The sequence below is a fragment of the Acipenser ruthenus genome, chromosome 3 (assembly GCF_902713425.1).
Source record: "Acipenser ruthenus chromosome 3, fAciRut3.2 maternal haplotype, whole genome shotgun sequence".
In the NCBI taxonomy this organism is placed as follows: Eukaryota; Metazoa; Chordata; class Actinopteri; order Acipenseriformes; family Acipenseridae; genus Acipenser; species Acipenser ruthenus.
This window is the reverse complement of record NC_081191.1, coordinates 42,498,978-42,511,100: the sequence shown is the minus strand read 5'-3', so window position 1 is coordinate 42,511,100 and position 12,123 is coordinate 42,498,978. Positions and strand designations below refer to the sequence as shown.

The 12,123-nt window shown below is 43.9% G+C and overlaps 1 protein-coding gene across 1 annotated transcript in view; it reads right to left on the bottom strand.

The window, feature by feature from the left end:
- stx17 (syntaxin 17) overlaps positions 1-3,247 on the bottom strand; it is a 33,749-nt gene extending 30,502 nt beyond the window's left edge. Inside the window, exons 1-2 of the mRNA XM_033992443.3 lie at positions 2,519-3,247; positions 571-764 (exon numbers count right to left, since the gene is read on the bottom strand). Of these exons, the coding sequence (XP_033848334.3) occupies positions 571-693 (123 nt within the window). The 5' untranslated portion in view covers positions 694-764; positions 2,519-3,247. The remainder of the gene's footprint in view (positions 1-570; positions 765-2,518) is intronic.
- Between the last annotated feature and the right edge of the window lie 8,876 nt (positions 3,248-12,123).

The following is a 12,123-nucleotide window of genomic DNA, read 5'->3' as shown; positions in this document are numbered from 1 at the left end:
GACAAAAAAAGCCCCAATTCGATTCAAATATAAAAGATTGTCTAGCTTGCTCTCTTTATCATGTTGTTTATCTCAAACTGTGACTCATATAAAGAAAGAAACATATGTATGAGCAATTACAGTACAAGAAACACCACGTCCACATGTATATACTGTGTGTGTATATAGATAGATAGATGTTGTTTACAGTAGGAGATAACTAAAATGACTTTGCATTAATAATATTTTTGTATGGAATCTGTATGCGAACATATGCTGTGTTCACTAGGAAGAGAAAAAGTAAATTTGTTAGGCAACTTGAACTGAAAACAGGAATAACATATTCCATGAGTCACATGTATTAACAGATAAACAAAAAAAAAAAAGATAAACTGTTTGTATGAAATTTGGTGAAGATGTTTGTGTCCCCTTTACCTGTCATGGTATGTAACAAATAAAATTAAGCATTTTTTTTTTGTTCTGAATTCAGTTTAATCTCTTTATTCTAGGTAACTTGCATCAATCCCTCTCAGGATAGGGTTGTCCAGGGCAGTTAAGTAGTAGTTTTTAGTAGGCACTCAGATGCCTCACCTTTTCGATATTTATCTGGTGTTTTTTCAACCGTTCCAGGTCAATGGGAATGGCCACCTTGACAAACTTGTGTATGGGCAGCTCCAGACGCCGAAGAGGCAGTTTCACTACATCATCGGCCATGCTGCCAGGAATTCAGGTCCAGCCTTTCCACAGCCTTTCCCCTTCTCATTGAGTTTAAAAATAACTTGGCCCTGAAACCAGTAATGGGAAAGAAAAGAAAATAACTCAATTTTATATTCATCTTAAGTCACAACTAAATGACATGCTTCATTATATTGGGGTCATTTCAGCACAGGTGAACCAATGGGGGTTACATGACCTCAAGTCAATAACGTTAATGTTAAGTCAATAATGTTGGAAAGCCCCTGAGACAAACTTTAAAGTGATAAGGTTTTGTCCAGGTCAACCTCTACATGGGAAAAAAAAAAATCAGGGCTAAAGTCATGAAAATGGCCAATTTCATCACACGGGGCTTGAGTTACACCATCTTATTTTGAAAGCTGATGATACCTTTCTTGATCACATGCAGTTGATGTACAGTATCATAATCAACCACAAATGGTGAAAACACAGAAAGCAATAACACACAAGAGGGCATTCCAAATATGGTTCAATGCGCACACGCCTGGGTGTTGTTCAGTGCAAGGATTCTGGACCACATTTAAAACACCAAGGAGAGTGTTATTGCTCTTAAAAAATGGCACAGCCCATCCTACTGCATCCCTCCTGAATTGAATCAGGCAGAGTGGTTCCCAAAGTTCTAAGTTATGCTGCCTCTATTCCTGCCAATTATAACAGTTTTACATGTATAGCTGTTTTAAATTACCCAGTAACAATTATATTTCATGTGTCAGCCAACCTGAAGTCACAATAGGAACAACAACCTGTTCCATGAGTCATAGACATAAACAGAATCTGAATGTATATGTATGTTTGTATCACAGAAATGCCTGAAATGTGACTATATAACACAATGTCGCTATTTTTTACTATTGAATTTAACTCTGAATTCATTTTAAACTATGTATTCTACGTAACATGTGTCTTGTTACTATTTAAAACGTAGTTTCTGACCTTCCGTTATCCACAGAATAACTTTCCCTCATGTTCTTTTAGCAATGGGCTCTTAACTTTCCAGAACAGGAAACATTCTCCCCAGCATAGAAGTACAGATAATGGCTATTTTACTAGATATGCAGTCTCCCTCCTTCAGATATTAAGATCTATGGGGAAATTATTCAAATTATCTCCAGAATAGATAACTAATTCTTATGTGAGCATACAATGTCTAGCAACCTAGAAATGTGGATGTACTACAGAAGTACAGAATTTTGCTGTTGTAGTCTGATATCCGACAGCAGCCCAAACTCCCGGTCTAGAAGAAATTACTATTTGAAAATGCAAGTGTTTTTTTTTTTTGTTTGTTTTGTTTTGGTTTTTTTTACAAACGTAGCAGATTAAAATTACATGAACTAAAAAAAAACAAAAAACTTTTACGATACATGTAAAAATCCCACAGTCGTTAGAATACCTGAAACTGAAACGAAACGTTGAATAGCAGAGCGACATATTTATTTACCTTACAATTTCAGACGTTTTCGTTTAGTATTTCTAGCATTTCACCTCACCACGCGTTAACCAATATCTTGAGCCTAAAATATATTTTGAACTGACTTTTTGTGTAGTTCGAAGAAAGATCTATGGTACTCCAATTTATTTGGAAATCATGACGTAACCACTTAATATTTGTTCTCTGTATTTATCTCTGTAACATTGAATAAGAAAACCTATTTTGCTAAATAAATAACAGAATATTAGCAACAAAAATAGGTTTCCTAAGAAACATATAGCCTGAGACTGTACACGACTTTACATTTGCTATATTCCTGCAATTTAAATAAACACAAATGCTCAATCACGTAGTAAAAAAAATAAAAATACGTACCTTAAGATGAAGACATAAACAGTTAAATCAGCTGTAACCCTGCTGTCTGTAACGATCTGTTTGTAAACAAAATATCTGCCAGTTATTTGTGTATCGCTCTATCTTTTCCGACTTGTGTCTAATGTGTAGCACAAAAATAGAACCGGAGAGAAACTGTATATACTTTAGCTTATAATCTACCTCCTGTGACACACATACTGGAGGAATGAGTACAAGAGCTACAGTACTATTGTTGGTCTGAGTGAAAGCGGAGATAAAGTCTGTGAAACACAAAGGTCAAGAGAAAACTACTATGTAAAGACTGGGTTAAGATTTTTTTTCTTTGCTACAAATGAAAGAGATTTTAAACTATGGACTTGCTATCAGTGTAACCTCCGTACTGGATATTTTATGCTGAAAAGAAAATATGTCAGGACAACTGTTAAACGAGTGAAAAAAAAAAACAAAAGCACAACGATAAACTAGGCCGCGACTGCAAGAATGAAATGCATGTCGGCTCAGCGATGAGCAATTAATATAATTTGTCACGTCTGTTTGAAATAAAAATTAAGCGAAACAGAATCAAGGTCAGTCAAAATATGAACGTAAAAACAAGTGCTATTGTTTTGTAATTAACAGCTGTTTCTGAGTTTAATTAGGAAACAGAATCGGCTCAAAATAAGCTTAAAGGGACGTCATGTGATTAAAAATAAAACCCGAAAACTATCTGCTGTCAACAGGATATACCCCCTGAAAGTGGGACACTGTGTCACAGTGGGTTATTTCCTGTATACAACTGCTGAATTAATAATGTCGGATTGGTCTCATAGACAGTAACTTCTCAGTGCTGAAGTCAGCATGAGGTACTGCGTGCCTACAGATGGGACCGACCGTGTTAAATAAATAAGATTAACTTGCTTTCTCCGAGTGCCGCGCTTTACAAGACACCTAATACTTCAATATTGGGTTCAGTGTAAATGTTCTCACTGAAGTCCGTTCTCAAGTTATCACTTTTAACACGGTTCCTTGTGACTAGTCTGTACCTCTGAAATTAACACTATAGCCACTGATTTCATGTATGTTTACTGTATTCATAAAAAAAAAAAAAAACCAAATAGGGCCTACATCTTTAACATAACAAACATGACAGGAGAGTTATGTTAAACTGGTAACAAGTGGAGTGTTTGGTTAGCTGGTCAGTTTGTAAGTTTCAGGATATACAGTTCTTGTAGGTATTTATTTTCAGTGAAGATATTCCCATTAATGGATGGATTAAATCAAATAAGCAACAACCATATTGTTTTCTATAGAGGTTTAGTGTTCTGTTATTACTCAGTAATAAAACGGTGAATAAAGCACGGCTGACAGATGGCACTGATATTACACCTGTTCTCAGTGGATTTCAATGATTAATTCAGCCAAACTAAAGGTAAATAAATAACTCGGCAATAATGGAACTCCCTCGTTCAAATAATGATGAACTTTATTATCTTATAATATGTCGAAACAATTCCATTATCCTTTAAATAATGCTCTATGTTATTTCCTTGTTCTATGGCACTGTGTGGGCCAGGGTTAATTGATAATTAATAAATCAATCAACACCTGGCCACATGCTGCACATAGGCAAAGAGGGAATTCTAATCTCCTACCCTGCTATATCTAGCACAAACTTAATTACAAATTAAACACATTTTATTTCTAAACTAAACAAAAACCTACTATTTACAGGTGCAAGGCCCCAGCCCTGCTACGGGCACTATTCAGTCAAACTTCCATATAGCAGATCACATCGTAGCGTTGTTGACAAAAATCTCCCAAACTCTTGATAACATTCAATAAGCCTATAAGAGTTTGATTTTCATTGTGCCTTAGTACAGGTAGGGAATGAATACAGGTGCTGTATTTTTTGATTGAATCAACCCCTGATTGTGAAGTAAATTATTAATTGTTTTGAACAGGAGAGCTTGATTTCCTTTCCTTAAAGGAGATGTAGTGGACTTGGAGCCTTGATTCCCTCCACATTCACTCAAGTCTCCTGCAGTGAGCTTTTTGATCACGGAGAGCAGTCGTATACCAAGGGAGTAAGTGATGTTACTCAAAGTGGCATTATATACATGAACTGCGGTCTCAGGGCAGGAGATGGGATCCAGAAGTGGTGATGATTGGATGGCAGTAGTAAATCTAGAGGGAATGAGTAGACTCTTGGGGTGACAGTTGAGAGTAAAAATCAACTGTGGAGTGAGAAGAACAGCAAGGTTAAACATCATCATATAGTGATCAGAGATTGCTAGATCAGTCGCAGTGAGATTAGACAGCTCTAGCCCATGACAGAAAACCAGATCGAAAATACCACCAAGTGATTGTGTGGGAGAGGACACTATTTGAGTGAAGTCCATTAGTGCTAGAAACTCTTTATTAAGAGGTGCAGTGGAACGCTCAACGTGAATGTGGAAATCACCCAGAATAAGTGTTCTGTGAACTTGAAAGCAAAAAGTGACCAGAAAATCAGAAAACAGTGAGAAAATGAAGATTGGGTTTAGTTGGATGATAGACAATAACAACTGTGAACGGTTATCAATTCATCCTTCGAACATCGTGGAGACTCAAGATGAACTTCAGCTGGCATAGCTCCCAGGGTTGTCTCAGCTTGCCACTGATTGCAGAGACCTTGCGTAAAGGCCACCTTGGTACAAAGACCACTCTGCAATTAAGGCCATATTTTTACAATGCCAATTCCATTGACTTCAGTGTTAAAGACCTTTGATATTAACCCCACTATTAAGGCCACATTTTGTTGGTCCTTGACTGGTTTCACTGTATATCAACCTGTGGAACTGGGCAGGTAATGCAGGTTACAGTTCTTACATGCATATTTGAACTAAAATAGGTTCTGAATAACACAGTACCTGAGTGGGTGGATGGAAAATTTGAATGTGCGGTTAAAACAGAAAAGGTTAAAAGCTGTTAACATTTGAAGATATGTTAATCGCTTCACCAAAGTTAGCATGGCAGTGCTGTTAATTAATTCTTCTTCTTAAGCTCTTGTGCACTGATAAGAATCAGATGCCTCAGAATTCAAAAGGATCCAAACCTTTCATTTTTCCATTCAATCCAAATAAAAAAAAAAAAAAACATTTCAATGTCTATCACATTTCACACTTGTGGTTAATCAAAAGCTCTGACAGTAGGGACGGGACCAAAAGGAAAGGTAATAACACACGTCTTTATTCTGGTAGAGGAGGCGTCTTTGGGGAAACTCACACGTCACTCAGATGCAAACCCAACCAAAGGGAAGCTGGGTGGTGGCTAATAATATAACTCTGTAGCTACAAATACATCCAACACACACATACACAGTGCTCCCTCGTTATGAGGCGTTCATTCATACTGCAAAACTGTTCATAAGGCAGTGTGGTCATGACTCCTATTTGTCCCATAATGCCACAATAGCTCCCGACTACAGCTTTATAATTATATTTTATTGTCTTAAATTTAGAGAGAAAGGGAAACAGATACCTGTAGTTTTATTAACAATTTATTGTTCCAGTAGCATTTGTGTTTTTGTGTAGGAGCGTTGTAGATGCTACTGCAGCTGCAAGCCTTTTCTCACCAGATGAATTGTCATTCTGCTCTTAAAACACATTAACAGATATTGCTGCTGTAGAAAGAGTGCAAAGAAGAGCAACCAGAATTATCCCAGGTTTAAAAGGCATGTTGTATGCAGACAGGCTAAAAGAATTGAATCTATTCAGTCTTGAACAAAGAAGACTACACAGTGATCTGATTCAAGCATTCAAAATCCTAAAGGGTATAGACAATATTGACGCAGGGGACTTTTTTGACCTGAAAAAAGAAACAAGGACCAGGGGTCACAAATGGAGATTAGATAAAGGGGCATTCAGAACAGAAAATAGGAGGCACTTTTTTACACAGAGAATTGTAAGGGTCTTGAACCAACTCCCCAGTAATGTTGTTGAAGCTGACACCCTGGGATTCTTCAAGAAGCTGCTTGATGAGATTCTGGGATCAATAAGCTACTAACAACCAAACGAGCAAGATAGGCTGAATGGCCTAATAACAAACCATTTCCAGCAAACAACTAAACTATTTTCAGGACATGTAGGAAGAAATGTGAGAATAACAAAAGTGTTTCCAGACAATTGTGACATTTCATTGTCCCAGTAAACTGGAGTTAAGCAGTCTTATTATTGTCAACTAGGTATTACAATAAGGTTGATACAGGTTTCACACAAGGTCAACTTCTATAACTAGAGATCCTGAAAACTAGCAAGAGAAAGCTATTATGGAACACTGTGGTGGGGTGCACGGAGTGTGGGTTATCATGGGTGATTTCAAATGTATAGTTGTATTTAGGCACAGATTTTGCACTTCATGTGCAGTTAAAGTGTATTAGCATGTGGGCACGGGGATTGCACAAATTAGTTCACTTGCTGGGATTCAAGTGAATGATTAATTAGTAATTGAATCCCATCACAGCTGTATATATAGATGCACAAATCGCTCACAGGGGGTTGGATGTACAGCGAGGAGGTACGGGAGAGAGAGGAGGAAATAAACTAAAAGATAACAATCGCTACTTGTGCTGGAAGCACCCGCACAGTACTTGAGTGTTTGTTTTGTTTTGCTTGTTCAGTGTTCTGTTTTGTTAAACCTTTTATTTTATTTATTATTTACAATAAACTGGATCAACAGCGCATTTACTCACAGTACTGTTGTCATTAGTTCCTGGCCTGACATCGCCTGCTCACAAACAAACAGATGTACACATGGATAGTGAATTTCTAACTATATAAAGAGTTTTTTTTGCCTCAGTATATGGAGATTGTGACGTACAGACGGGGTAGAAAGGCAGCAGATATTACTACTAAAATCAAAATGTTGGTAAGCCATACACCTGCCTCGAACGTCTCACTAAATGGAGGCCTCTCTTTCTATCTTTCTTTTCTGCTTTTTTCTTAATTTAGCACTTTGCCCTCCAAGGCTTGAGCAAGAGAAAAGGAAATTGCACCTCTCCTCTCAGCACCACTACAGCTCTCATCAGTCACTGCCGGGACATCCCCAGCCGACCTTATCAACAACCCTGATCAGCTGCACCTGCATGCAACACGACGCCACTAAGAACACTGTTTCGTAAATCCAAAGACGAGTCAGAGCCACACTGCATTTTATATCCACAACCCTTGTGATATTATAAATACATTGATTAGTCTTTATTATTTACTGTATTGTCAAAGATAATCGTGTTTCTGACAGTTATCTAAAGCTTAAAAGAGTCAGCGCTACCAAGATGTTTTGTACCTCTTTTTTCCTGGAACAATTTTTTGTATTGTACTGTAGCTTTTGCAAGAAATGAATGAGGTTCACATCACACAGGATTTGCAGGTTCTCAAATTCACGGTTTATAAAGCTGGGACTCTACACTGGGCAGGTAAAAGCGTGCTGCTTTACCAGCCAGTGGTGCACTTACAGCTGAGCAGTGCAGTGCTACTCAGACTGGGACAAATAATAAAAAAAGAAAAGAAAGTCCAAAAAACACACAGTTTCAGCAGTGTGCTATGGCCACTAAATGCTGTCTCTGGTTCCTTGATTCTGTAGTCCCACTTCTCTTCTGCTCAACTAGGCTGTTTCTGTTGTACTCTTTCTCTCATTCCAGTTTGTCTCTCCATCTCAGCAGCAGCAGCAGCAGCAGCCTGCTACATAACCCTGCGTCCAGGGCACGCCCCCAGTGCACCATCCATCAATCCCAAGCAGACATGGCTTCTCGATCTCAATCCCCTGATGACTGCAACATTTCATTCCTTGGTTTGTGCCAACAATATTGCAACTGGGTACCACTTGTGTGGCAAGCCGATCCCCTGATTGGTGGTGATTCTCCCGTCTCTGATGTCCCTGAATACCTCTGTAACTGAACTGTTCTTGGCCCAACATCAAGAGCACGGGTGCAGGAGGTGGAGTCCTGTACAGCGGAGCGGTAGGCCAGGAGGATGAGGAGAAGTTGGGCGTCCCTGTCAAGTTGGTGAGTGGTGGTGGTGATGGCCAGCTGGACTAACAGTGTGCAGTTAAACCACTCGACCAAGCCATAGCTCTGCGGGTGAAGGGGGGTCGTCCGCAACTTGCTGATGCCCAGCCATCGGCACATCTCCACAAACATTCACATTCAAAGTTCCGCCGCTGGTCACTGTGGCGCTCCTGGAGGACCCTGAATTGGCTGAAGAACCCTTTGTAAAGTAGTTGAGGGCTACCAGGACCTATCAATCTCCCTTGTCTGAGTGGGGGAACGGGCCCAAGATGACCCCAACTCTCTCCATGGGTCTGCCGACAGGAAACTGCTGGAGGGGGGGTGTGACCGATCCGTTGCAGGCGGTGCAGCTGTCGCAGTGGCAGCAGTAGTCCTTCACGTCTCGCCTGCACCGTCCCCAGTAGAACCCCTGTTGAACCTGGCACAGGGTTTTAGTGACCCCGAAGTGACTGGGTCTGCTGGGGGTACCATGGTGGGCCTTCAGCACTTACTCCTGCATTGCCTGAGGGACCACCACCTGCCACTTCACCTCTCCTGTAGCTCGCTCATTCCATTGGCACTGCAGAACCCGAGCATGAATGTCCAGTCCAGCCCACTGCAACCACAGGCCCTTCATCGCTGGGGACTGCAGTGCCACTGTTTCCCAGGGGGGGCCGGCGTTGGTCCACCAGCCACTGTAGGACGGGCCGAAGGTCAGGATCCTCTCCTTGTTGTTGCCTCTATTCTTTGGCCCCGACCATGGTCATCTCCCAGCAAGTAACAACCCAGGCCCTGCTCAGCAATGCCTCCCGGCTTGGTTCCTGGTCATAGCCCTGTCCCGTCCTGGCCATCGTCAGCTCCCTCTCCCGAGCCTCCCTCTTCGGGCAGTGGTTGCTCTCCTCTCTGATGCAGGGGCTGTGGGACAGGGTGTCCGCATTGGTGTGGCGAGCTCTAGCCCGGTTCTGGATCTTGAAGTGGAAGGGCTGGAGCTGCTCAATACAGCAGATGACCTGCCCCTCCGGCTCCTTGAAGGTTAGAAGCCACTACAGCGCTGCATGGTCTGTCCGCCACCCTCTCACCTTCGTGCTCTTCCTGGCACAGCACAGCTCTGATCCCCTATTGCTGGCATCTGTGTCCAGGAGGAATGGTAGGCTGGGAACCGGGGGGGGGGGAGCACCGGGGGCTGTCAGCGCTTTCCAGAGGGTGTGAAACGCAGCCTGCTGCTCCTCTGTCCATTCGAAGGGTTCTCCCTTGTGCAGCAGCTAGTGCAGTGGAGCGGCGATGCTGGTGAAGGCCTGGACAAAGTAGCAATGGTAGGAGGTCAGGCCCAGGAATCCTCAGAGTTGCCATTGGTCAGCGGGGGTGGGCCACTCCCGAACAGCTTTGGTTTCCCAAGCCGGTCCCCCACAGGAGCTGGGCTCGGTCACAGTCGAGTACGGGGGGTGGCTAGTTCTCAAAAAGTCCAGGCCGAAGATGCAGGGGTCCTGTACTGCAGCTCCCACACAGGGTGGTTCACCGTCCAGCCGCCCACCTGGATTGCCATGGTCCCTCTTCCCTGCGTGGGCGCCAGCTTTCCAGTGACTGCAGAGCTGCACCATCATTGGCCCCCTCCACTCTCCTCCCCACAGAGTCCAGGCCGTACTGTTGGGCTTCCCTGGCTGGCAGTGGCAGTAGCACCCTCACAGGTCGGGAGGGAGATTTACCACAGTCGCACACATACGACAGACAGTGAGAAAAGGCTTTTAAAGCTTGCAACGCAAGCAAGGCTTTAAAAGCGGCAAGCCAGCTTTCAGCATGAATGCAGGTGAACTGTAGTCGACTCAGAAAGGCTCTTTTCTTTCTTTTTTCTTTTTTTTAAATGTAGTCGTTGCCAATGATTTTACCCAATTTTTCTCCCCAATTGTGTTATTAATCCCGGAAATGGCAGCTGTCACATGCGTGGGCCAGCTGTGGAGGAGATCTTACTGCGCTTCCACCGAGAACGTGAGGCATCTCGGCAAGTGGCCGCGCTACTCCTTCCCCATGCTCTGGCGTGGGGCAGGTCGAGCCGTTGGCAACTTCCCCACGCACACACCACAGGTCACCGTGGCAACAGGCAACCGGGCCTCCCCGCAAGGCAAAGTGAACGCAGGGCATGGGGCGCACATACAACAGCGTTCTAGGTGGAAGTTCCTGGTCCATCGCCCTAGGCAGCTGCCTTAGCATGCTCCGCCCAAACCTCAGCAGCCCCAGCAGGAGCCCTGAAGGCTTATGGCCTCAGACCTATCCTTTTTCAAGACACCAGCTGCAATACTGGCGCATTTGCACCTCAGACATCTGGGTGCTCGCCACTGTGCACAACGGTTACGCGCTACAATTCCGCATTGGGGCCTCCTCCCTTCTGAGGGGTCACGAATACATCCGTGACAGACCCTCTTCAGGTCTCAGTACTCCAGCAGGAAGTGACCATCCTAGACCTGAGACTCCTCCAGTTTTTGAAGGAAAGGTAGTTCCAAATGCTGACTCACCATCACATTCTCCAGTCCATCTAGCTGGGCAACTGGTTTACCAGCGTGGACTCACGGACGTGTACTTCCATGTTCCCATTCGTCCCGCGCACAGGAAGTACCTCCGTTTTGCCTTTCAGGGAAGCATTTACAAATTCTCTGTGCTGCCGTTCGACCTCTCCTTAGCTCCTTGTATGTTTTCAAAGTGCGTGGATGCTATCCTGGCCCCCTTGCGGTTGCAGGGGATCAGAGTATCAATGACTGGTTGATTTGCTCCCAGTAGCAAGAGGGAGCAGCGGCCCACACGGTGATTGTGACAGAGCATCTGGTAAGGCTGGGCCTCACCATCAACAAGGCAAAGAGTCAGCTTACACCGGTGCAGTGCACAATGTACTTGGGACTCCGGCTGGACTCCAGTATGATGCACGCATACCTGTCGGATGACAAGGTAGCAGCTATTTGAGGTTGCCTCTCCCTGTTTCGACAGGGATCGGAGATTACCTTGGTGTTGTGTCAAAAATTGTTGGGTCTGATGGCCGCAGCCGCATCAACCATCGAGCTAGGCTTACTTTGCCTGTGCCCACTGCAAGTGTGGCTCAATGCGTTCCGCTGACATCCATAGCGTGACAGACACCATCGGCTGACAGTGTCTCGCTCGTGTTCGACAGCCCTGCACTGGTGGAGGCAGACCTCTCATCTGCGCAAAGGCGTGTGGATGGGAGTAGTGGGCACATGTGTTGGTCCGGATGGATGTCAAGCGTATGTCAACCACCAGGGGGGCCTTCGGTCCCCGGGGTTGTATTGCATTGCCTTCCGACTCATGAATTGGGCACAACAGAACCTGCTGTCCCTATGGGCGACACATCTTCCTGGAGTGGCGAACTGGGCAGCGGACCTCCTATCGAGGGAGGGTACGCATCCGTCGGAGTGGTGGCTCCACCCTCAGGTAGTGGAGCACATTTGGGAACAGTTCGGGAAGGCACAGGTTGATCTCTTCGCCTCGGCAGAGATGACACACTGTCGTTTGTGGTACTCCCTCCACCTCTCAGGCGGTCCACTCGGTGTCGACACCCTAGCCCACCAGTGGCCCAGGATGCTCCTTTACGCGTTCCCACCGA